The sequence below is a fragment of the Drosophila tropicalis genome, unplaced genomic scaffold (assembly GCF_018151085.1).
Source record: "Drosophila tropicalis isolate 14030-0801.00 unplaced genomic scaffold, ASM1815108v1 contig_158, whole genome shotgun sequence".
Taxonomy (NCBI): domain Eukaryota; kingdom Metazoa; phylum Arthropoda; class Insecta; order Diptera; family Drosophilidae; genus Drosophila; species Drosophila tropicalis.
In genome coordinates, this window is record NW_027172602.1 from 7,331,684 (window position 1) to 7,356,613 (window position 24,930).

At 37.8% G+C, this 24,930-nt stretch overlaps 3 protein-coding genes across 9 annotated transcripts; 1 reads left to right on the plus strand and 2 right to left on the minus strand.

Annotated features, from left to right (window-relative positions):
* Window positions 1-394: 394 nt before the first annotated feature.
* On the minus strand, window positions 395-12,488 carry sws (patatin like phospholipase domain containing sws). Of its 4 annotated transcripts, none has more exons than XM_068300245.1 (11): window positions 11,735-12,488; window positions 8,256-8,990; window positions 7,213-8,192; window positions 6,581-7,152; window positions 6,085-6,503; window positions 5,739-6,014; window positions 5,492-5,678; window positions 3,107-3,223; window positions 2,183-2,394; window positions 1,771-2,115; window positions 395-1,678 (listed from the first exon to the last, which is right to left on the minus strand). In XM_068300245.1, exons 1-11 carry the CDS (start codon window positions 11,834-11,836, stop codon window positions 1,301-1,303), a joined length of 4,323 nt encoding a protein of 1,440 aa, XP_068156346.1. In that variant the 5' UTR covers window positions 11,837-12,488; the 3' UTR covers window positions 395-1,300. The 4 variants fall into 4 exon arrangements, with proteins under 4 accessions (XP_068156346.1, XP_068156338.1, XP_068156329.1 ...); XM_068300237.1 differs by lacking the exon at window positions 3,107-3,223 and adding an exon at window positions 4,211-4,327; XM_068300228.1 differs by having other exon boundaries at window positions 8,256-8,993.
* Window positions 12,489-13,043: 555 nt separating this feature from the next.
* unc-119 (unc-119 lipid binding chaperone) lies at window positions 13,044-15,241 on the plus strand. 2 transcript variants are annotated; one of them, XM_068303366.1, is made up of 4 exons: window positions 13,044-13,236; window positions 13,517-14,152; window positions 14,227-14,399; window positions 14,534-15,241. In XM_068303366.1, exons 2-4 carry the CDS (start codon window positions 13,629-13,631, stop codon window positions 14,650-14,652), a joined length of 816 nt encoding a protein of 271 aa, XP_068159467.1. In that variant the 5' UTR covers window positions 13,044-13,236; window positions 13,517-13,628; the 3' UTR covers window positions 14,653-15,241. The 2 variants fall into 2 exon arrangements, with proteins under 2 accessions (XP_068159467.1, XP_068159468.1); XM_068303367.1 differs by having other exon boundaries at window positions 13,522-14,152.
* Window positions 15,242-15,367: 126 nt separating this feature from the next.
* LOC137587105 (sn-1-specific diacylglycerol lipase ABHD11) lies at window positions 15,368-17,241 on the minus strand. Of its 3 annotated transcripts, none has more exons than XM_068303364.1 (5): window positions 16,689-17,237; window positions 16,463-16,632; window positions 16,163-16,395; window positions 15,960-16,097; window positions 15,368-15,900 (listed from the first exon to the last, which is right to left on the minus strand). In XM_068303364.1, exons 2-5 carry the CDS (start codon window positions 16,514-16,516, stop codon window positions 15,765-15,767), a joined length of 561 nt encoding a protein of 186 aa, XP_068159465.1. In that variant the 5' UTR covers window positions 16,517-16,632; window positions 16,689-17,237; the 3' UTR covers window positions 15,368-15,764. The 3 variants fall into 3 exon arrangements, with proteins under 3 accessions (XP_068159465.1, XP_068159464.1, XP_068159466.1); XM_068303363.1 differs by having other exon boundaries at window positions 16,459-16,632; window positions 16,689-17,236; XM_068303365.1 differs by lacking the exons at window positions 15,368-15,900; window positions 15,960-16,097 and having other exon boundaries at window positions 16,261-16,395; window positions 16,689-17,241.
* Window positions 17,242-24,930: the final 7,689 nt, after the last annotated feature.

A 24,930-nucleotide genomic window follows, 5' to 3' on the forward strand; every position in this document is an offset into this window, starting at 1 on the left:
AAAAAAAAAACAAACAAAACAATGCAAATTGTGAATTATTTAGAAATAGCTTCTTCTATTCTTGTGTTTATTTTTTTTTTTCTAATTCGAATGCATTTGGTGGGCATGAAAGATTTTGTTATTAGTTTTTATTAATCACAGAAAAGATATAAGGACAAGTTTACACAATGTAATTCCAAGATTTATGCTCCCAAGTAAACAAACGATAAAAAAAATATCTTGACTTGTTGAGAAAATATTTAATTTTGTTTGTTTTTAGTAAGGAAAATCAGGAAATCGAAGGTAAGTATCTACGGATTTGATATCTATAACATTTTTAATAAATTTTTCGTTTACACTTAACTTTTTTGTACTTAGCCCAGTTAAAAAAAAAAAAAAAAAAACATCTCTAATATTAAATTGCCATTTGTTCACTTTATTTTAGTATTTACATATTCGCTTTTTACTTAAATTTACTTAAATCGAGTTATATACATTTTAAGCCGATCGACAAATTCATTGTGATAGTTTCAGATGGATAGCCTCCCGTCTGGATCAGTAATTAAAATAGTTTATTCATCCTACATCCCCAAAATATTGCTTTATAAATTCGTGTATTATATTATTATAAATCTGCATCGGACATTTTGATTTGTTGAACTAAATGCCTGGCATTTCACATAGAAATTTCACACGTAGCCAGTGTCTCTTTAATTTTTCTTTTGAAATTTGAACAAAATTTTGCTTTAATCATTGTCCTTGGTTAAATTAGCTTATTACAAATAACCATCAAGCTTAAGTGTTAAATCCCGAATAGTAAACAATTTCCATTGTACTTTCAATTGTTTATTTTCCGAAAAAGAGAGGGGGGGAAAAATTGAGAGGAAATATGTTCATAAAAGAAACAATTTGTATATATAGCTAAAACTATAAAATAAATGTCATGTGCAATATTTTCAAGTGGCAGGTGATTGGGTTGGTGGTTCAGGTATTGATAGAAGGAGAGAGAGAGAGATAGATAGAGAGCAAGGGATGTTTCAGCAAAGATACATATATCTCTAGTTATATATATACACAAAAATTTCTAAAATTCTATCTGGAGTCGATGGCGCGATGGGAAAAAACAAAACAAAAAACGTAAAACTAAAGCCTAAATTAATTTTTAAATTTAAATTTGCACGAATAACCAATTTCATTCAATTTAATGTTTGTTTTTCATTTTCTTTCGTTGGCCTAGTAATTTTTGGATAAAGAGAAGGTGGAGGTGGTGGTGGTCGTGCTGGGTGACATAGATCCATATATCCAGATAATTATCTATTGCTTAGTTTTTGGTATTGACATTTTTATTCTCCTTTTCTAACTCTGACTCGCTGACTGCCCATTCCGAACCAGCATCCATTATGGGTGACGTCGTTTGGGTTGTCATTGTGTTTGTGCCATCTTTCATCGGCCGCGGCGTTTCCTGATCAGTCTCGTTGCTTTCCTCTTGGTCAGTCAATGGGTCCTCTAGTGTTGATAAAGGTATTCTATCCACCGCATCAATTTTATCTTCGCTGTCTTTGCCAGGAATAGGCGGTGTTGATTGAGTTGCTTTATCCTTTTTACTATCGCTTCTGAAATCAATCTCCACATCGGAATCCATTTCAGCCTCTGATAACGACAATGAGTTACCAGCCCGTGGCACCTGAATGCGACGATCCTGTGAATAAAACGATGAATTCCAATTGCAAATCATACATACATACATACATTGTGTGTTCAGTTAGCATGCATATGTATATGTATATTTACCGTATTTAGCGTACTTGGCTCCGATATATAACCATCACAGTCCTCATCCTCACTGAATATCTCTGCAGTGTTCACAGCATACGTTTCGGGTAATTTGCAGACAATTTGAGCTAAATCAATAAACGTATACTCATTGAGCGATGCGTGATTGCCACGCTTGGGTGGCTCCTTATTGAACCATTGATTGAAACGTCCCAAACGACCCGCCTTGGCCATGCTCTCGAAGTAGTTTTTGCCAAAAACATAGCCCACATCGCGGATCTCATCAAAGCTGCCAAAGGCCAGTGTCTTGTATTTGTCAATTGGCGGCCGAATATATTCGCAGTAATCCGAATTTTTTACCTCCTAAATCAACAAACAAACGAAAACGAGATGAGAATGACAAATATTAGAGAAAATCACAGCCACTCACTTCAAGCTGTCTCACACAGGACACATAAGCCAGACGAGATTGTATATCGGGCAAATCGGGCACCTTAACTGGTGAGGTGAAGGGATTCCATTTTTTATAAAGCAACCACCAGCCACTTAGATCATCACCATAATTTGTTAGATCGGTGTCATCCTGAGAGCCCACATCAATGGCAATTATATGAGCAGCTCCCAAATTGTGCATCACATCGGCTAAATAAATGTTAATGCCATTGCCATTTCAAGTCAAGTATAACAATTTAATTTGTTTTGGTTTAGGCCGGGATCGTGCATAATAAGTTTGTTTTAGTTAAAAAATAAATAAATTTTAAGAATAGGTATATGAAGAAATGCTTAAAAAAGTCTTAATTGATAAATAAAAGATTTAAACGAAATGTCCCTAAAACTAAGTTTTATTTCCCTTAAAAATCATTTCTATTTGTGCTAACTTGACCATTCATTACGATTGCTATTTGCTTTAAGAATTTCACTAATTTGGGTAATAGCTATAATAGGACTAACTAGTCCTTTTCAGGATCAATGTTGCCCATAGCTAGCTTAGTTTTATCAAATCTTTACTATATTTGTCGGCTAACCTCTATGGCTATAGTATTAAAAAAAAACCATTCAAATAATTTTTAATTTCCTTATTTAAAATTCAGACCTGCAAGTGTTAAATATTTGAAATTTTTTCACAACTTAATCCTTATTGGCAATTAATTTCTGAAATTTTCTAATGACTCTAGGCAGAGAGCAGATAAATTACTACCTTAAACCTAAAAGAAAAAAATGCTCTTATGATGTATGAAGCAGTTTGTTGAGAGTTTTAAGGTTTTTGAGCGCAGAGCGTTGGAATTACACGAATTTGTAGTATTGTAAAATTGTTGCTTGTTGCTTTATGTTTTTGTTTGTTGTTTTTTTTTACCTGGCACATTGTTTGTATAACAGCCATCGAGCAGCAAATGGCCATCCCGATAATCACAGAAGGGCGGAAAGACACCGGCAATGGACATACTGGCACGACAATAGCGCCACAGGTGACCTGATGATTGGTATTACAAATAGCGGGGGTACAACAACAGCACACGGAGTTACATATGTATGTGATGCAGACAGTGTAGGAGGTGGGTGGTAGGAGAGGGTGTGAGATATATGTGTAAATGTGTGTGTGTGGGTGTGTGTGTGTGAAAGGATAAATTTTAATGGCACAAGGAGAAAGAAAGAAAGAAAGAAACAGAGAGAGAGAGAGAGAGAAAGGTAGACACAAATGTTATACCGTTGTTGTTGTGATTGCAAGTAACGGTTTACAGTTTGCTTGAATTTTTGTTGCTAACTACAAATGAAATTATGATTTAGTTATTCACAATACACTCTACAAATACAAATTAAAAAAGCCACTCAAAAATGTTACTATAAATTACACAAAACAAAAAGTAATAATACAAAACTGAAACTATATATTAAAGGAAATTTGAAAAATGTATTACGGAGATAAAGAAAATATAATGGTGTGTGTGTGTGTGCACTCTTTGTTTGTGTACTATGTGTGAGTGTGTTGGTGTGTTGAAGTGGGGTCGGGGGTGGTAGGGATAGTGGGTGGATGGGAGATTTAAGACAGACAACAATGCCAGCTGTTTGAACGTCGGAGGAGTTCCGTTGGAACCGCTCGAGGTTATCGATAAGCGATAAAGGAATTTGCAGAGTTGCCAACACAATGCAAAAAAGCGACATAGAAATGGACATAGAAATAGCAACGCGTAACGGTTTTACGAATAATTTAAAAACAAAAAACTGACAAATTTTGCAGAATACATTTGTATACATATATATGCAGTTTCTATACTATACATATATATACATGCAAACATATAATTTGTAAACTTATTTAATAGATTTCATCCAACACTCTACGCCGCCAACCAGCTCTGAATTTTTAGACAAAACGAAAATAAAATGTAATTAACGGTAATTCGATTCGTATCTCTAGGTTTAGGTTTTGCTAATTTGGTTTTGTTGTTATTTTATTTACCTGGCAAATTATTTACATAGCCGCCATCCAGCAGAAGATGTCCATCTTTTGGATCACAGAGTGGTGGCATATAGCCGCTTAGCGACATGGATGAGCGTACATAACGCCACAGAGATCCTGCATTTAGTTTTAGAGTTTTTTTTTTTTTTTTTTTTTTTTTGAGGATTGGATTGGTTGGATGGATGGAGGAGAATTGGCAACGACAATTGGTTGTTGGATTTTGTAACGATATATGGACCAGTAGTAGTAGTTGTTGTTGTTGTAATCAGGTGTGCGTGTATGTTTAAATTGTTGGTATTGGGAAGATAAAAAAGAGAAAGAGAGAGAGAGAGAGAGAGAGAGAAAGAAACAGCTTTAAGCGATGGGCGACATTTTCTTGTAATTATTTTTTTTTTTTTTTTTTTTTTTGTAAGATTAGGGTTAGGGTTAGGAAGTAAGGAATACGAGATAGGGTACCACCGTCTTGGACCTGGTAAAGTTAGCAGGATTAGATTCTAGCTAAGACATCAAGCACAGCATCAAATTGTTTGTGACTTTAATTTGAAAGCAACAAAAACGATTTGCCAGTTTTATGTTGCCACTATCCTGAACGTATGTATGTATGTATTTGTATGTGTGTGGGTCGACTCAGTAGGTGTGTGTGTGTGTGTGTGTGTGTGTGTGTGTGTGTTCGGGTGTGTTGTGTTGTGGGTGCACGAGTGTTAAAAGGACCACAATGTGCTTTCAGGAAGAATTTCATCAGATTATAGATTTCTTTGATTACTTTCGATTTTCATTAAGAACAATATCGATGAAAATCCAAATCTAATTTGTCCGAAATCTCCCTTTAAGACATATGTATTATGGTGAAAACGACAGGCAGACATGCATAAATGCCTAAAAAACTACAAGAAAGCCAAATAACTTTGTATGTATGTATGGATATGTTTTGTATAACAAGTCAAGGGATCGAGCATAATTAGAACACAACAACAAACACGAAACGATAACAAATAAAATGTTTATAACCCAAAAAATAATATACAAAAAGATAACTTCGGCACACCGAAAAATTAGATACCCTTGCAGGTTGTTAACAGAATATGAGATAGCAAAGCGTCGACAAATCGAAATAAATATTAAAACATTTTAAGTCCCTTGCAAGGAAATTTGAAGAAGCAAAAGAAAATAATTTTAAATAGATACATACATATGTAGATGGTAGATAGATAGAAGTAATGGAAGCAAATGTTATCCGACAGCAAGCTACTCTACTACACCTCACAATATACACTCACTCACCGTTTGTGTGAATGCGATGGCAACTGGCGGTGATATCGGTGGTCAGTGTGAAATAGGGTATCCACAGATCCTCAATGCTCACATCACCAAATGTATCATGTATGGTCTTGTTGAATTCACGGCCCGAAAACATTGATGTAATGGGATAGGTAAGATCCAGCAATTGTAGGAACCATTTTGTCATTTTCTAGATAAGGAATATAAAACGTTAAAATGTTGTGCCTATTAGTGGTGAATCATTACTTACTTTCGACCACTGTCGCGCCTTTTGCGTTACTGTGGTGATATTTCTCTCGGAGCACCAGAGGGCACCCATTAGGGCACCAATGCTAACACCACCAACCATATCGATGGGTATACCAGCCTCTTGTATGGCCTTGAGCATGCCAATATGGGCAGCGCCTCGAGCACCGCCACCGCCCAATACCAGTCCAATGGAATTGCCCGTTAGCCAACGGGCCAAACGTGAGAAATCGGAATGCATATTTGGCTCCGATAGCAGGACACGACTGTAGAGATCATTCTAAAAAATAGGTTAAACCATTTAAGAACAAACCTAAAGCGAGCAATTTTCTTTTTCTTGGTTAACTTACAATTCGATATTGACTTTTGCGAGTGAAAATACGCTTTACACAGAGCACATGATGATGCTTAGTTACCCAGGGACGAGCATTTAGCCAACTGAGTGTATTGGCTGGTTTGGCATTTGTTGTCTCTGGATAGAGGAGCACTAGCTCCTTTTGTGTGCGCATGGCAAGACGATCGATTTCACGTTCAAATTTCCCAACCAAATGTGAACGATCCCCAAGGCCGACAATTAGAATCACGTCCGCTTGACGCATACAACGATGGGTCCAAGGACTTAACGAATTATCACACTGATATAATGTGATAATGTTACGATCCTCTTGCTGGGCAAGCCATGAGGTCAAACGATACTCATTTGCGGCATCAAAAATGTTTTGACCCAGCTGCTTGCGTACCACCTCCGAGGTGAGACGTAAAACGGGGCCTATAATTGACAAAGACGAAGAGATTAATACTTTAGAGAAAGATAAGGAGAGAGGAAAACATGGAAATACTGCTTACCTATGGCACATAGTGAATGATATAGCTCATAGGTGAATGGCGTTAGCGGCACTTCATCTGTAATGGGCACTAGAGCTACTGTTGAATACTTGTGCGTTACCGGATTAGCCTCAACTGGCGCACCTGGTGCCCCCGTGCTGCCACGTGTCTGCATGGAACCCAAAAACCGATGACTTAGAAAACTAATTAGCTTTGTAACCACAATTGGATAACGCAATTTGATGGCATTGAACAAGCCCTCTGGCAATTTGGCCAATTCGGAGTCACGCACCGCCATAACAGTGGTGGTCCTTGATGTCTCTGTGATCATCTCAACAATGCCCACAAGATCTCCTTTGCCATATTCACCGACAATTTCCTTTTTGCCACCCGGATTGGTAATCACTGAACGCATACGACCACTCAATACAATGTAAGTGCTATCACTGCTCTCATCCTGACGATAGACGGCACGCCCGGACTCCAGAAAGATCCAGTCCAAGGCATAATCACATTGGCGTACCAAGGGAGAGAGACGGCGCACCACACCATTCCCCAGATCCAAAACTATGCGAGGACGCTGTCGCATAATCCTACAGATAATTGATGAGATAGAGATTATACAAGAAGTTGTGATGGAATGAGTCACTTACTGATAAATTGCCGCACGTCTTATATAGGCCACACGACTATTATTTCGCGACCGAATCGTATAGGCACTAGCCTCGCCGGTTAGCATGGCCAAACCGCCAACAATTTCACCCGGATGGACAAAATGTATAAGCAAATCAGATTTATCTGATTTGGTGGTGGCAGTGGAGGACCGTGTGGCATCTGCAACTCCTTGGTAAACCGCCAAGGTGCCAGTCATTACAAACCATATGCAAACATCATCGGCATTGCCCTCCGTTATGAGAGTGACATTGGGTTCTAGTTCACGAACTTCAACAAATGGCTCAATTATTTGCGCATCCTCTTCGGGCAGGCCAAGCTCTTTGCGTAAACTTTCCACTGCCGATGACTGAATAAGACGCATATCTATAGTTGGAACACCACCTGCAGCACATCCTCCTTCCTGAGCCGTCGAACCACCTCCTCCTCCTCCGCCGACGATTGACGTTTGAACCAAAGAGCCACGTCGCGTAGACAAATTGCCCGTCGAGGTGCTACCACCATGCTGTTGCTGATGATAGATATCAATGTTTGGCGCATCTCCATGCACTTCAGGCAATTGAACATTGTTGCCACTATGTGTATTCGGACCCGACAGGGTATGCTCTTCGCGTGAGTGACGCGAAGGCGGCGCAATGGAAGGCGGCGGCGGTTGTCGCTGCAGCGGCAACGATGGAACGGCGGTTGGCAATTGCTGACCCCCCAAAGCCGATGTAGCCGATGTTCCACCAGTTGCCGTTGCTGTCGTCTGCTGCCGCATCGATTGCGACGATTGAGATTGCGAGTTGAGATGTCCGGAAACTGTTATGCTCTTATTACGCATATGATTCTGGACAAGCTCAGCATTGAGGCCAAGATAATTGCGAAGAGCAGTAAATAGGACGCGCTGCAATCGAATCATGATGACTTGAATAACACGTATCATTACATCGGGATTCTCACGGAACACCTCCTCAAATGCCTGCAAAAAAATAAACATGATCAGTTATGGTCAAGACACGGAGATTTCAGCATAGCCGCTAACCTGCATGGGTAAACGTATTACGACGGATTTCTCCATGGCTTTGGCCGTAACCGTTTTATAGTAACTTGGATTACCGGATAGCACATCGATGAAACTGAGCAGCGATGTCACTGATTCTCCTTTACGCACTGTCTTCAGAGACAATGTGCTGCCATCCGCATTCGAGATATACACATTGATCATGCCCGATTGAACAATATAGACACTGTCATCGGCATCGGTGATCTTGAATAGATAGTCGCCAGCCATTAGCTCCAGCACCTGGGTATGCTTGCATAATTTAAGAAAAACTGGCTTCTCAAAGTGCCCAAAGATGCGTATACTCTGAAGCATATATAGAGCATCCGGTGGCACACGATCACTCCCCTCGATTGTCTCCTCGAGATATTCCGCCGGCGGTTCCACTGTCCTCATCTCCAGCGGCATATTCTCACGTCGCAGCTGAAGTATGCGTCGAGCGAACCGCATTACCGCCCGCCTCTTGTAGCCTTTGCCGCTGCTATACATTTGTCCGCTGACATTTTTCATTTTGCGCAACATTCTCCGACCATAGAAGAGCATTTTGTCGCGTTTGCGAAATCTCAAGCCGCGCAAATCCCCTCCAGAGGCTGAGGTGACGGCGTTCAATGATCTGGCAATTTCATCACGCAGCCGTAAACGTGCGAGACGTTTGAAATATATGAACCAGGCCACGAAGAGCAGGGTTAGAACGCCCAAGGCGATGTACAGGTACAACTGCTTAAATAAACAACAAAACAATGAAGATTAAAAAAGGATCGATCAGTGTTGGTTAAGTATTTAAAAAGGTTAAGAGAAGAGGAAGAGAAAGAGACAGTTACAGAACGAAATTTGCCAAAGTTCTGACTTATCTAGGGATACGATTCTTGGGCAGACTTAAAATTCTCTTAAAGAATTAATAAATATTATCTGTTGAATATCTGTCGTCAATTTTAAATAGATAAAACATAAGCTAATTAAGTGTTACTTTTATCGGTTACTGGTTTTCTTTTGCCGTTTTATTCTCTATAAGTATAGCTTTACATGAAAACAAACTCCACCTGTTTCGTTTGAGTAGATCATGGAGCAAAAGAAGATAGAAGAAGATGGAATCTTGAGATTCCAATTGGCCAGATATTTGCCTACACATACATACATACATATGTATGTTTATGTAAGCCCTCTTCCTGTAATTAATTATCAACTTTAATTGAACTTTAAATGCAATTGCAATTGCATGTATGTACATATGTTTGGAATCTCAACATTCTATTAGCAAGAATATTGGATACCCTACAAGTAGAAGAAACGTTGCTCTTTTTATTTTTAGTTGATGGGGTGTTAATTAATAACAAAATCAGATGACTACAAATGTACGTTATAAGTCCCCTCCATGTGTAATATATATATGTACATATGTATTTGTATATGTATGAATGTATGTTTTATATTGAAAAGTGGGTGGTGGGTTTTTGGGAGGAAGTCGTCTACTGATCACATATTATTAGGCACATGGTTTTTTGGTTCAAGTTTTCAAAAAGGCCATGTTGTTATATGGATTGCTGATTACCTTGCCACAACACCAAAAAAAAAAAAAAAAACCCTAGGCAGGTGTGAACAATCAGTCATACTTTGCTAATTTTTTATTCGATTTACTCTATTTATTGTTTGCAGTGATAAATACATACATACATACATACATTTGTATGTTGTAGATAGATTTCACAGACAATTCAAGTCTAAGTAACCAAAAATAAGTCACAAGTGACTGGGGTTGGGGGGTTGCCTATTTAAATTGATTTGGCCCCAAGGGGTTAATTGAATTATGGCAAAATGATTTAGACAAAACGGTAAGTAAAGAAAAGAAGAGAGACTGCACGTGCTAGTGATTAGCGAAACAACATGAACATGAATATGAACCTTCATGTATGCTTACTATAGTTACATAGTCTGTTTTGTATACATACATATGTATGTATGTACATTTGTACTTATAAAACAGAAATCAGCTACGCTTGAGAGCCCCTTCTTTTTATTTCGGGGTCAGTGTTTCATTATCATTATCAGTTAATAAATTAGCGATAAGAGTGTTGGAGGCTCTTCTTGAATATGTATTTTCCATCGTTCATTTCTATGTACACATGTAAGTCGTGAGAATATTAGGGTTACATACATTCATACATACATACAAATGTATTTAAATTTTCCACAGTTTACCCCTTTTTGAATATTTTATTTCGGGTTGATCATCCGTTGATTGATCTAGAATTACTCAAATTATTCATACATAATGTCATTTGAAGCGCAAGTGAATCATTTTTGAACAAAGGATTAATGGGCGTGGAGGATCGTGAATCCAAAATACGTTACTTTTTATTTTGGTTAAAAATAAAAATCAAAATGAAGACTCGACTTGGATGGGGAATCAAATTAAACAATTTGCATATTGTAACGGTAAACTTCTTTTGCAAAGTATCTTTAAGTCGACTTGTTTTCTTGTTTAAACCCTACGGAAATTAATTGACCTTGCAATAAGCGTATATTAAATTATGACAGAAATCTGTACACACATAAAAAGTATTTTGTTTTCTTTTTTTTTGTCTTCTGATAAGAAACATGAGTAGAGCGAGTTTATGCATTCATTGCTTGTTTCCCCATTTTGTTAAGATTAAGTCACATAGTTTCGACATACATATTTTAGTAAAACTATTCCACAGTTGGAAAATTTTGAAAAGTAACGTATACAAACATATGTACATAGATATACATTTTTCTTTATTCGAGTTTCTATTTACTTATGTATGTACATACATATGTCGCAGTGTGTTAACAGGTCGGCTACATTAACCAACAAATTTTCTTTTTAATATCTCTAGATAGAGTTGTTTTTAATATTCTACATTTATTTTTGTCTGCTAATCATTAAGATAAAATAATATTCTTTGGAAGACAAAAGAACTCACAGGCACACATACAAATTTTAATCTATTTAATTCTAACTGTGCTTATGTATGAATGTGTGTATGTATGTACGTAAATATAGTGTATTGCCATGTCGTTACACTGCACAACGAACTTTATTCTCTTATGCTTCCTTGTTGTTATTGACGGAAGTGTAACACACCATGATAAAAAGAGATAACTACATATGTATAACAACAATGGCCAAGGTAAAAGGCAGCTGTTTTTAATCTAACGGAGAGAGAGAAAGAGGAAGGGAGAGAGAGAGCAACAAAGCCACTTGCTCACGCACATAGAAATATGTATGTCTATATGTATGTGGGTGGATGAGCGAAGAAGGGTAGCGGGTAAGAGAGGAAAAGGGGGCCTATACCACAACTATTACTACTACTACTACTATTATTAGCCTAAACAATAAACCAATTGCAACTGATTTTGCGCGCGCGATCATGCATCACCCTTTTTCATCTTCCCTCCCTCCACTCAACCCTCTGGCTAGAACTTTTTTTTTCAAAACTCACCGACGATGTAATCTGCCGAGACACATATTGACTCCAGGCATCTGAGAATATTGTGTTGTAACAGCCATTGGCACTCGCACGCAACAGTTCCAGGACATCCATTTCTGTTTCTTCACCTTCTCCTACTCCTCCGTGTTCTTTTTCCCCTATATTAATGGAGGTTTGTCGTTTGCCCTCCAAAGACAAAGACTGAACACACCAACACTACACTACCGAATTTTGCAGCCAGATTGTGATTTTTCTTTTAGTTAACGAAGACCGAACGCGAGCGAATTCTACTGATGGTGGGGGTGTTAGGGGTAGGTGTAAGGGTAGCAGCTGCAGTGGTATTAAGTGGTATGGGGGATTGTTCACGGCCAATCTCGCCGTGTTTACTTCTGCAACCACTTGACTTGATTTGTGCAATTAAATGCACAGTGCGTCAGCTTTCTCACGCTCACAATCCAATCGAGCACACACATATGTATACGCGCACACACTTAGAAAAAAACTACAACTATTATCATATCCTTTCTCTCCTTTTCCGAAAGGAAATCCCGGCTCTTAAGATTTTAGTTGCGGGGCTCGCTCTACCCCTTTTAGTCCGACCACCCCTCACGTTTGCTCTATTTGGTTTACTATTATTTGGAAATAGCAAACGCAGACTCTGTTCTCAGTCTCTTCGTTTTTATGCTATTAGCGAGATAAACAATACGAGAAATTTTGCTATTGAAAAAGTACGGAATGGGGAAAACAACACTATCGATATTGATGCTTTTGCATTTTTTATTGTTGGAACTATTCTCGGACTCACTAGTACCGATTGTCAAAACAGCTGATTCGATTACCGACAGCAGTTAAGGGGACACATTGGCGACGTCCATAATCAGAGAACAGCTGATTTTACAGCCACCTCAGGCAAACTCGATGCAGCAAAATAAATAGCTAATAATATTCACCAAAAATATCAATATTATATACGGTTATAAAACATAAACCTATTTCAAATCTAAATCAATTCTACAGAATAGAAAAGAGAACATAAGATTTTATAAATCTTTAACAATTGTAATATAGGCCAGAGGTATAATTCTACGCCTTTTCATTGTGATTTGTAAATAACACTTACGTACTTTGCCCACAAAACGATCCATTTCTTCTTTTTTAAGGGGACAAAATTAAAACAAAGCCATTATTCAAAAACCGTTAACCGTTAATGTGACCATTTTTTCGACACATCGATATTAAGAAAATTATATCGATATTTTTATCGAAATTCGATAATATCGATACTACTGCAATATTTTGGCAGCACTAGTGGTTCGTGTCCATGCTTGGAATTGCAGAGGAGAAAAGTTGTTGTTGTTGCTAAAGTGAATTTGTATTTAAATTAAATAACAAATGCCTGATATTTGAAATAAATTCATGCTAACTAAGTGTGCATGTAAGCGATGCATTTAATTTAACAAGACCAGCCGCAGCAGCAGCCAAGTGGGGCGCCACGACAAACAAAACAAACAAAGGCAAGTTGCAAAAAAAAAAAAAAATTATTGACACGGCCAATGGACAGAAAAGGAGGAGGGTGTGTGTGTGTGCGTGCGTGCAAGTGTGAGTGTATGATGAAGAGTGGTAGGTGACACTGGAGAGGAGGGGGTTGTTGTGCCAAAGCAGAGCGCAGAAATTGGGTCGCGTCGTCAAGGGTTGATGTTGTTGTTGTTGTTGTTTGGCTCAAGTTTAACAAACTTTTTCTTATTTTTCTTGTTCTCTTATTTCTTTTCTCAATTTTTAATTTTTTTTTTCCAGTGTAGAGCAGTGTAGATAGTCATTAAACAGGTGACAGGAGACGACAGGAAAGGATCTCATCATCCACATCCTTCATTTCCTACCCCCGGCACCCCGGTCCACTCTGTCGGCCATGTCTGTCGTTGGCAAGCAACTGAATCCAGTGCAAAACGCTTCCTCCGCATCCAATTCAAGCAGCAACACCACCAACTCGGCAAATGAAGCCAACAATTCCGCTTCCTCTGTGGCTGCATCTGCTGTAGGTGTCGGTGTTGGAGTTGGAGGTGGTTCCGCCACTGGCCTGGTAGGACCTGGTGCTGATTGCAAACGGAACCCATTAGAAGAATCCAATGTCAGTCCCGAGGATGTACTCCATCTCACTAAAATCACCGATGATTATCTCTGCTCGGCAAACGCCAATGTGTTCGAAATTGACTTTACACGCTTTAAAATCCGTGATCTAGAGAGCGGTGCGGTACTCTTTGAGATTGCCAAGCCGCCCAGTGAGCAATTTCCAGATGGCCTATCCGTTGAAGATACAATGCTGGCTGCCGCCGAGGAGCTATCACTAGAAGACACTGCCGATCCGAATGCCGGGCGCTATGTGCGTTATCAATTTACGCCTGCATTCCTCAATCTGAAAACTGTGGGTGCCACGTAAGTGTCCCCCGTATACACACATACATATATTATTATAATGATTGTACTTTATCATCCTTTTGTGCTTTCAGTGTGGAATTCACAGTGGGCAGCCAGCCAGTGAACAATTTCCGTATGATTGAACGTCACTTTTTCCGTGATCGTTTGCTAAAGACATTCGATTTTGAATTTGGCTATTGCATTCCATATTCCAAAAACACTTGCGAGCACATATACGAGTTTCCTAATCTTCCACCAGACCTAGGTAAGTATGAAATAAACTTTGTTTTTTTAAAAGTGAGGAGATCCTGACCTAGAAATTCGGGTTAATGAGATTTGAAATTGACTTAAGAATGTTTTTAAGTTCATAATTATTCAGTATGTTTATATTTTTTATAGTTGCTGAAATGATATCGAGCCCATTTGAGACGCGCTCGGACAGCTTTTACTTCGTGGAAAATCGACTTGTTATGCACAACAAGGCCGACTATGCATACGATGGCGGCATTATAGTCTAACCAAATTGAAATCAACATATATATACAATACATACATAAAAAAAACAAAAAAAACCTAGAGCAAAAACAAAAGAAACGAACCTTAAGAAATGTTGAGATCAAATTAATGACTATTTCACACCTACACACACACACTCACACATCAAGAAATGTAAACCATTTTAGCCTTAGCACAAACGTTTTACCCACCATTCCTTTTTAATGTATTTACGACACACAGTCATTCACACATACTACGACACTCACACACACACACCACACGCAAACTGTGTTCACTTTATTTTTAAATGAAATTATTTCAATTTTATATCTACATACATATATAATTTATAAGTGCAATGTGATTCCACCTTTATCCTCTTCCCCTTGAGTATCTCAATTTTGTAACCTTTTTTTTTTATTATTTATTTGTTGTTCGTAATTTTAAGCAACACACAAACACACACACTTATATTTATAACAAACACACACACACTCACACACACATGCATATACATATGCTGGGCATACAACTTTTTATTCAGCTTCTTTATGAATTTTGTGTATATGTGTCTGTGTATATATATTTTTAAACATAAAACAACAACAAGAGGAAAAACAAAACAAACAAAAAAAAAAAAAAAAAAAAACTAAAATGTACTTTAAACGATGACAAATGATATGAAAAGAAAGAACCAGTGAAAAATAAACCGAAAAGGGAATTACATTTTAAATGTACATAACAAAAACAATGAAAGAAAACTATAATTTTTTGAATATTGAGACTATTTACATATAAAAGCTTAAATTCTCAACAAAAGATTCCCGATTTCGTATCAAATTCTCCGACTTGTTGCATTTTGAACCAGAAAAAGGATCACAAATTTCATTGCAACCACAAATGGTGATCATTTAAAATCTTTAATGGTCGTTTTTTTGTCTTTGACATCGTAGTAACTCAAACTAACTGAACTCAAAAGTTGTTTGCCTTTGACAGGTACTTGATGGTTGGTTTAGTTTATCGTTAAATATATATTATCAAAGTCCATGTTAACGATTTTCAACTTGAGATGTATTATTCTAATATCGTGACTAAAAATTTGCGCTAAACTTAATGAATTTGAAATTTGGCATTAAGGCTGATTGATAAAATCTCCGACAATGCTTAGGAATTGTTGTGGTTGCTCAAAGTGCACCAAATGTCCAGTCTCAAGCCAATGAATACTGGCATTTGGGAATAGTTCCAGAATTTGTGGCCAATGATCGCGCCTGCAAAGAGATGTAATATTGATCAATGGAGAGGGATTAGACTTAGCTGGCTTGCTTACTTCATGTAGGGAGAATGAGTGCCGCATATAAATGTGGTTGGTCCCGTATATGGTGGCAGGCCGGAGAGTTTCGAGCCATATTTCTGAAATTTTGGCAGAAAATCGCGCAACAATTGTGCATTGCATGCCCAGGAGAAGCTAAAGTCAAGGTGTAGATGAAAGATGTTAATCGATTCTTACCATATATTATGTTTTCTACTTACACTCCCGTCTGAGGATCCTTTCTCAGATTGAGCATTATAAAGTCCACTGTTTCATTTGAGTCAGTAGCCTGTTTGATTTGCTCTCGGACTAGTTTTCGTCCCTCGGACATGGACACGGATGGGGAAACTGTCATGTTTATCATGGCATCAAATATGCGTACCATTTCATTGGTAGATCGGGGCACAGCAATTGGCGATATATCAACCACAATTAAACGATCCGTCAACTGGGGCTAAATCGAATCGAGGTGAATGAACATTAAGTTGGTATACGGGAATGCCTTATTTATACGTACATACTTTAGGGCAAAGTACATCATTGTGCGTCCGCCCATACTGTGACCCATAAGGCATGCTTTCTCCAGTTTTCTGGCTTCCATAAATGCCACCACATCCGCTGACATTGAATCAGAGCTGTGGACAGTGGTATGCGGACTATCGCCATGATTACGGGCATCCACCGTGTAGATCTGTGCGGAAGTTAACATAAGTTTAACACAAATCAAGGCCAAGGTTAAAAACTCACCCGACGATTGGTTTTCTGGGACAAGGCTTTGCTTATCCCGCGCCAATTTTGTTTTGATCCAAAGAGGCCGTGCATCGTAATTAATGGCGGCTGTGTAACATCCAATTTAGGGCCATCGAAGACATCTGTGCTCATGACTATGGGCTCGAGATTGGGTTCCTGCTCGCTGGCATAGCGACGAGTGTGTTTTCCCAGCATGCACCATTTTGGTGTTTCGATTAGGCAATTCGGCCTAACCTTGACTGTCAGGCTACGTAACATTTGATTTTGTATTTGTAATTGTCAAGAAATTGCCGGAAGATTTGCCTCAGGATCAGGATCGGGTTAATGTGGACCAATTGTGGTATTTTAGATCGACTTGCCAGACTTGCCAAGGAACTCCAAGGATGAGGATAAGTGTTAAATTTTTGATTCCAAAAACATGGAGTCTTCTGTAACTTCCAATTAATTTTTGCCTATTGGTCACACTTGGCTATTGACAGGATAACCGGCATGTACTTCTTGACGTATACTTAATCTTTTGATGGAGCCTAAAACAAGAAAATACCCATACTGAAATTAAAACTACAATCAGCGGCAGTCTGGCAACGTTGTGTAGTATTTAAATACTATCGTGGTAGTTTTTAGCGCCAACAGGTTACAGGCGCCACTGGGTAGCGACACTGAGCGGCTTTTAACAGCTTTTCATCACAAGACCCGCATCTTTCAAAGCACTCAGAGGCAAAATATTGCGACCCGTCGTTTGTGTAAATTATGATAATCAGGCTTAATATAACATCAGCTTCTAATTAAATCAAGATGACATTGAGAGTCGGATGGACCAGAGCAAAGGAAAAGGAATTTTGCAATTAATTGAATAGGGGAAAGGAAAGGAAAGGGTAGTGAGTGAGCATGCATGATTTGGCTACCGTGCCCACAGTTAGTTTTCATCCGATGGCACTTCTTGCGGCAATAGCCGTCCGTTATTTAATAATAAATCGTTGTGTGGCGGCGAACCAATTTTTTCGACCAATGGGATGTCTTCGTCAATGCCAAACACAAACACATACGATGAGAGGGAGAGCGCTTCATGCATATGTGTATGTGTGTGGACATAAAGGAGTAGCACAAACACACTCATACTCATACTCACACATACACAAACGTGGAGTAGTTTGCTGGCATTTCGCACGCACACGCGCAGATCATGTATGTATAAACATATCCTTTTTGGGTTTTAGCTCGTATTCACCCCTATGCACGTTTCGTATGTATATGTATATGTATGTGTGATACATATACGTGACATATGTATAACGGTTAACTCTTATATATATGGATGAGAGCGACAGCGAAAGGGAGAGAAGTAGAACGAGTAGGACCGTGTGTGTGCGTGTGAGGAGCATATAAGAGTATCGATGTGTGGACCAACAGTTTTGTATATTTGTATACATACATACATATGTACATATATGTAGATTCATATGTAACTACAGAAAAAGGACCAAGAGCAGGACCAAGACCAAGACCAGGACCACGACCACGACCAGAATCCCCGATAGTGTAGTTTTTCGGCATTTCGCACGCACACGCGCAGATCATGTGTGTACAATTAAGTCCTTGTTGCTGTTGTTGTTGTTTCTGTTTCATTTCTGTATGTTGCTTGTTGTTTCTACTTCGTTAACTAATTGCTAAAAAGTCAAATGAAAGTTTTACATCTATGTACCTACATAAGTTTGTACATACAACTTAACTAACTTTACCAGTTGGTGACTGTACTTATTTCAGTTACCCATCGCTCTACCTCTCTTTCAATCTCTCTTTGCCCTTTATTTTACTCCTTTTTGGGCAACCTTCTTTAGCTGTAAGACGAACACTGAAAACTTATGTTAGCTGTTATTCTTTTTCATACCTTGTTTCATCCTTATTTCCATCCTCATCATCATCATCATCAGCTTTTTTTCCGAGCCTCTTCACACTTTCACTTTCACACACTGCAGATTTAGAACAATTCTTGCAATTTTTTTTCTTTCATTTTCGCCGGCTATAAAGGAAAAAAGGAGCGACAAGCAGCGGGCCATGTGTTGGAGGTCTCAAGAGCAACGCGCGCGCAAAATGAAAACAAAAAGGGGGAAAAAATACTAAAATTGCTAAAGAAAAGGGAAAAAAAAAAAAAAACGCATTTGGGGGGCACATTGGCGGAAGAGAAAGTCGCTGTCGAAAAATGTATTTTATATGTACATGTATGTACTTCTACACATATACACACATACATACATTCATAGGTACATAATGCAATTTCTAGGCACAAGTACAATATGATACAGACACTTAGGAGCACCATATAAAACAGTTATTGGAATCCTTTCCCTTGAAATTGATGGAAAAGCTCTTTGCAAGCAGAGAAATGCAGTTTTGTTGTTCTTTCAAATGCTAATTGTCATTGGATTGTACGCAAATGATCAAGAAGGAACATTTTCGATCTTTACTTACTAATTTGGCTAAAAAAGTAGATTGATTTGTTGAGTCCTGAGGAAAAATCCTGCAAGAGGCAGTACGCTGAAGACAGTTTGGAAGCCGGTTTCCTATTTTAAATGTATGGATTAGTAAGCTCCGCATTTAGTCTACAAGTGTAACCAAACAAATGGCCTGCATTGTGTAAGATAAACGTCCCCATAGACAGTGACGGTTTAGCCACGTAGCAGGTAAAGCAAATACTAAGGTTAGTTCAAACCACTGAGTAATCCAAACTGACTTAGGAAACTTATATTTAGGACAATTTTTATTTAAAATTCGTCAAAACACAATACAAAGCGGATAAATCCTTTAAACATGCGTCTAGACTCTAGGCATACAACAAAAAGTAGTCTACAATCCTGAAATCTTAAAATCCTGAATTTTCTAATGTAGCATCTTCTGTTACTGATGTGGATTAAAAGTCTCGTTGATTAACATTGAAAATTGAATTTGTCTAATGTGGTTTTTCGTCTATAGGCCCCGCTCTAACATAATACGCCACTGCACATTGAGCTTTAGTTTACAATTGGCGCATGCACATAAATGAGTGTGTGAGAGAGAGTGGGGAGAGAAGTAGAGAGAAAGAGAGACAGACATAAGAAACATAGTGTCGAAGAAATAGAGACTACGAGAGAGAGAGAGAGAGAGAGAGAGAGAGAGAGAGGGAGAGGGGGAGAGTGGATGAGGAACAGGGAGAAAGCGTTGAAGCACAAAGCATTTGCTGCGTGTAAACTTGACTTTGAAATTTGCCTCATTTGCACCTAGCACACCTGGCACCGTGTCACCAGACATCAGTGGCTGCAAGCTATATATGGAAGGCCCCTCCCCACCGTCCCACTCGCCAGTTCCGCTATTTTTCTTTTAGCTGCTTTTCTCCATTTTTTTTTATTTTGTTGTTTATCCTTGCTGAATGAATTGCAAGTACGTAATGTATTTAACTGTTGCATGCTTTTAGGCGTCTTTGCACCGCACCAAAAATACAAAGAAATACATGACAAACAAATTTCAATAAACTCGTATTTAAAAAACAATAATGTTGTAATTATTTTATTCAGCGCAGTATTTACAGTTGTTATAAAGGTGCCAATTTCTAAGGATCTGTGGGGTAGTAGAAAGTAAACAAAGGACAAAGAACATATATATCAAGGTCTTTAGCTTTTAAGTATCTTTCAATTTCAAAAATACATAAACTGACAAAGATTCAATTCGGAATAATTCTTAAAAACTCTTGACTTTGTCTAACTCTAACCTTGCCAAATGTTAATTGATTCTTGAAAGTAATTAATTAATTAATCAATTAACTTTTTAAGCAAGTAAAAAATTGTAACAGAACAGCAAATTATTCCAAAAAACAGGAATTTTATATCTAATTTTAGTAAATTTTTTGAGTTTTTGTAAAATTTATGTATTTATTTTCATCTGTGTTCAAATTTTGGAAACTAAATTTTTCAAATCGAGTCCAAATTTATTTCCCCCGTATTTAAAAGTGTTTGATACTATTTCAAAATAAGATAAATTTCTATTAAATTGAAATATGTATAACACAAATATTGAATTCCGTTTAGAAATTGATCGAAGTATAGTCGGAGCAAATTGGCTAAAATTTTTGAGAAATTTTTGAAAATTCTTGAAAATCGTAATCGTCCTTTCGGGATTTCTAATTGCGTAAAAAGGATATAAAAATATACTAAATTCTGATTTTGTTAATATAAGACTAAATACAGTCTGAAAGGAAGACTTATATTTGGTTGGCCACGATTTACGCTGGCTTAATCCGGCACTAGGTATTTGGCCTAATTTGACCAAGATCAAGTCGTTAGAATTAAGCAGAAAATTTAGCATGCAGTTCAGTTGGAATAGTGATTAGGCTAATATCACTTTGAGGCATATAACATTGAAAAGAATCCAAATCAGAAATATCCAAATTCAGTCCAAAGAACTATTATATTGAAGCCATTATGGGCTGATTGATGTGCTTTGAGCATTGAACAACATGAGGCAAAATAACACTTGCCCTTTGCTCTTGCCCCCGAACCCTCCCCCCCCCCCCCCCTAAGAAAACACACTCTATTGGCAGCAAAGAATATACACAAAAAAATAATAATAAAGGGATCCAATGGGGAATATACAATGTGTATATTGTGTATGTACATAAATATGTATGTATATATGTAGGTAGATACATATACCTGTAAGGCAGGACGCCTGGCACATTGCATGCTTGGCTAAACCGATAAAAATGATTTCAGCTTTGAAGCAATTTTCATATCTCAAGAAGATGACGACGAAGGTATTTTGACTTTTTTTTCTATTACGCATTTTTGTAAAGGGCAGGTGAAACAGTATAGCAGAGCCAACAATAATCATAATAATAATAATAAATAAAACAACAACAACAATCTGCGTAATAAATGCAAAGAGATAATCAAAATTATGTATATATGTATACCAAGTCAAGCGATTTGGCCTTCTGACTTCGATAACTCAAATCAAAAATAGAGAAACAGATACACCGCCCTCTCCACAGAGGGGGAGAGAGAGTTAAAACATTCAAAACTCCTTCATAGAGGTCAAAATCGTGGAGAATATATATAGTATATATGTATATCTATATAGTTGCCAATATAATTGACCAGGCAGATTAAGCCAACACTTTCATTTTGTCAAAAAATATATTCTTGAGTCAAAAACAACCCTTTCTAGTTAAATTTTTGTGTGACAACTGATGAACTGATTCGAGTACTGGGCGTGACACATGCTGCCCACAGAGGTTTCTTCTGTCCACTAAATCAAGTTGGAAAATGAGTTTTGAGCGACCCTCTTCAAAATATTTAATACCACAAGTGACCCTTGTCCACTAGCTGCAATTTGGGGTGGGTAACGAATACTACGCACGAAATAAGCCGAAGAGCTACACACACACACACACACAGACAATCTTTGACGAGAGGCCAGAGGGTAAGTCGGCAAATCCAGTTGACGACTTTACACTAGTCTATATGCTCATATGACTTACTCCATCCATATGGCAAAGGCAAAGGTTACGCGTGTGTTCAGTTCGTGCCCATCAAATTTGAATATGGCAACCGCAACTGGTGACCATCCAAAGGACCAAGGGGACCTAGGGTCACAGCTGTCACAGTGACTCAACTAAGCATTTTCCGGGTATGATTTATAGTTTTCGACAACTACAAATCGAAGTGACTAATTGAATCTGTATTAGAAATTTCTTTTAGGCTCATTCTTGATATGGACCATTGATCAGAAAGTATTACAATTTCATGACATTTTAACTTTCAAAGCTTCCAATTAGTTTAGTTGGTTCAAGAAGTAACAAAACACCACAAGGCGTATGCGCAATATGCGAAATCTTAACATTTTATATATTGTTTACTTTTGTCGAGCTATTGTTGAGAAATTCTTGTGCAAAATAATATTACATCTTTAAGAGTTAACCATAGCGACGACCAGGAAAGACTCATGTGCCATTCGTCTGTCTTTCCTGCATGACATACAATGTTCGGCCACAATTATGGAGTGTACACATACATATAAACATGCACAGATAGGCAAACACACACACACACTCTCTCACTTATGTATCTACGCATAATATTCTTCATAAATATAAAGCGGGCCCATCTAATTTGCATATATACCCAACAACAAAACAAAACAACCAAAAAAAAAAAAAAGAAATTCTATGGCCGAGCTACCGACTGAAACCAAGGCAGATGTTTTCGCTCACGCCAACCCAGAAATGAGAGCCGGGGAAACGGCGAAAAGAAAACTGAAACCATAAACCGGTAGGACACTTGGCTTTACCTAGTTATTGTTGATACCACGATGCCTTTTGCCAAAAAACAAAAAAAAAAAAAAACGAAATCTGTGCGTGCTCCCAAGCAGGCGGATCATTCCATTGATTCTTGCATAAATAGCATTACCCCCCCTTCCCTAGCCTACAATCTAAGCGAATGTGTTGCATAATTGATAAAGATTGAGAAGCAGGAGGAGACAGTTAGGGGGCAAATAAGCAAAGCGAAACTGTAAAGACCTAACCTGACATCAGATGGAATCCAAATAAAGTTTTATTTTAGGGGTAAGTAAGTACATAGTAATTAGTAGTAAGTAAGTAGTTAGTAAGTAGTAAGTAAGTAGTAAGTAAGTAGTTAGTAAGTAGTAAGTAAGTAGTAAGTAAGTAGTAAGTAAGTAGTAAGTAAGTAGTAAGTAAGTAGTTAGTAAGTAGTAAGTAAGTAGTAAGTAAGTAGTTAGTAAGTAGTAAGTAAGTAGTTAGTAAGTAGTAAGTAAGTAGTAAGTAAGTAGTTAGTAAGTAGTAAGTAAGTAGTAAGTAAGTAGTAAGTAAGTAGTAAGGAAGTAGTAAGTAAGTAGTTAGTAAGTAGTAAGTAAGTAGTAAGTAAGTAGTAAGTAAGTAGTAAGTAAGTAGTTAGTAAGTAGTAAGTAAGTAGTAAGTAAGTAGTAAGTAAGTAGTAAGTAAGTAGTAAGTAAGTAGTAAGTAAGTAGTAAGTAAGTAGTAAGTAAGTAGTAAGTAAGTAGTAAGTAAGTAGTAAGTAAGTAGTAAGTAAGTAGTAAGTAAGTAGTAAGTAAGTAGTAAGTAAGTAGTAAGTAAGTAGTAAGTAAGTAGTAAGTAAGTAGTAAGTAAGTAGTAAGTAAGTAGTAAGTAAGTAGTAAGTAAGTAGTAAGTGAGTAGTAAGTAAGTAGTTAGTAAGTAGTAAGTAAGTAGCTAATAAAGTAATTAATTTCATTTAATTAACCATTGGTAAATAGTAAGTAATTAACTAAGTAGTTAAAAAAGTAATTCAGAGAGTAAGTAGTTAAATGGAATCAGAGCGACCATCCTACCCACTGGGTGGGTCCTCTCAATGTTTACCCTCCCCCCAACTGTTCCCTCTGCCCATTTTCTAGGTGTTTCTTTGACATTTTGCAAATTGTTAATCGGAAACTTTAGAATTTTGAATGTAAGCTAATTGTAAAAGTTTTAGCAATTCCAGTTGAAATGTCTCTTAAATTATGTCCTTTTTGTTGGAATTTCTAGAACCGAAACTGTTTGAGAATTCGAACTAAGAAATTCTTGTTTCTCAAGAATATATCAAAATTGGCATTGGAAATGAATGTGTCTAATGTGTGGAAAGAGAGGAAGTGGGTGACTATACACATATGATGCCCATGCATATAAGATTATATCTAGCTCTCTCACTCTATGCCAGAGAAAGATAGAGAACAGTACTTTAATTCTCTCTCTCTCCCTCTCTTTCTTTGTCCTGCTTGAATTGTTTTCTCTCTCTCTTTCTATTCTAGCATACGAGCAAATGTGGGTGGGATAATTGAGTATCAGTTTAGTGTCTGAGTTCGAGAAGACCGAAACGAAACGAAAGGCAGCCAAAGTTTTATTAATGTTGGGTTGCCAAGGGGCAGGGCGAACCCACCATGAGGTTCGTGGTTGTGGCGATGGGGAAGGTGGAGGTTGGTCGTTGGGTTCCTTTTGGGTGATGATTTAGCTGCCGGGTAGTTGGGGCAGACAGCCAGAAGTTGTTGCTTTTGGTCTTCTTCTCGCTTGCTCTTCTCTTCTACTCGCATTGTCATTTATCATGTGGTATAGACACACACACACACACACACACATGGCTAAGTGGGTGGTGGGGGGTGGTGACTGGGTGATGGAGGGACACGTTATCAGCGCCATTGCAAAAGCAAGTTGAACACACGCGCAACGCGAACCGATTGCCAG

Excerpts from the sequence above, each read along its gene's own strand:
- LOC137587105 (XM_068303363.1), bottom strand. The coding sequence starts at position 16,949 with ATGTTACGTAGCCTGACAGTCAAGGTTAGGCCGAATTGCCTAATCGAA. Across the intron at positions 16,633-16,688 it reads CCCAGAAAACCAATCGTCGG|ATCTACACGGTGGATGCCCG; the intron begins GTGAGTTTTTAA and ends ACTTCCGCACAG. Across the intron at positions 15,901-15,959 it reads ACTCATTCTCCCTACATGAA|GCGCGATCATTGGCCACAAA; the intron begins GTAAGCAAGCCA and ends ATCTCTTTGCAG.
- unc-119 (XM_068303366.1), top strand. The coding sequence starts at position 13,629 with ATGTCTGTCGTTGGCAAGCAACTGAATCCAGTGCAAAACGCTTCCTCC. Across the intron at positions 14,153-14,226 it reads CTGAAAACTGTGGGTGCCAC|TGTGGAATTCACAGTGGGCA; the intron begins GTAAGTGTCCCC and ends TTGTGCTTTCAG. Across the intron at positions 14,400-14,533 it reads TAATCTTCCACCAGACCTAG|TTGCTGAAATGATATCGAGC; the intron begins GTAAGTATGAAA and ends TATTTTTTATAG.
- sws (XM_068300228.1), bottom strand. The coding sequence starts at position 11,836 with ATGGATGTCCTGGAACTGTTGCGTGCGAGTGCCAATGGCTGTTACAAC. Across the intron at positions 8,994-11,734 it reads CTCGGCAGATTACATCGTCG|CAGTTGTACCTGTACATCGC; the intron begins GTGAGTTTTGAA and ends TGTTTATTTAAG. Across the intron at positions 6,504-6,580 it reads TCATTCACTATGTGCCATAG|GCCCCGTTTTACGTCTCACC; the intron begins GTAAGCAGTATT and ends TGTCAATTATAG.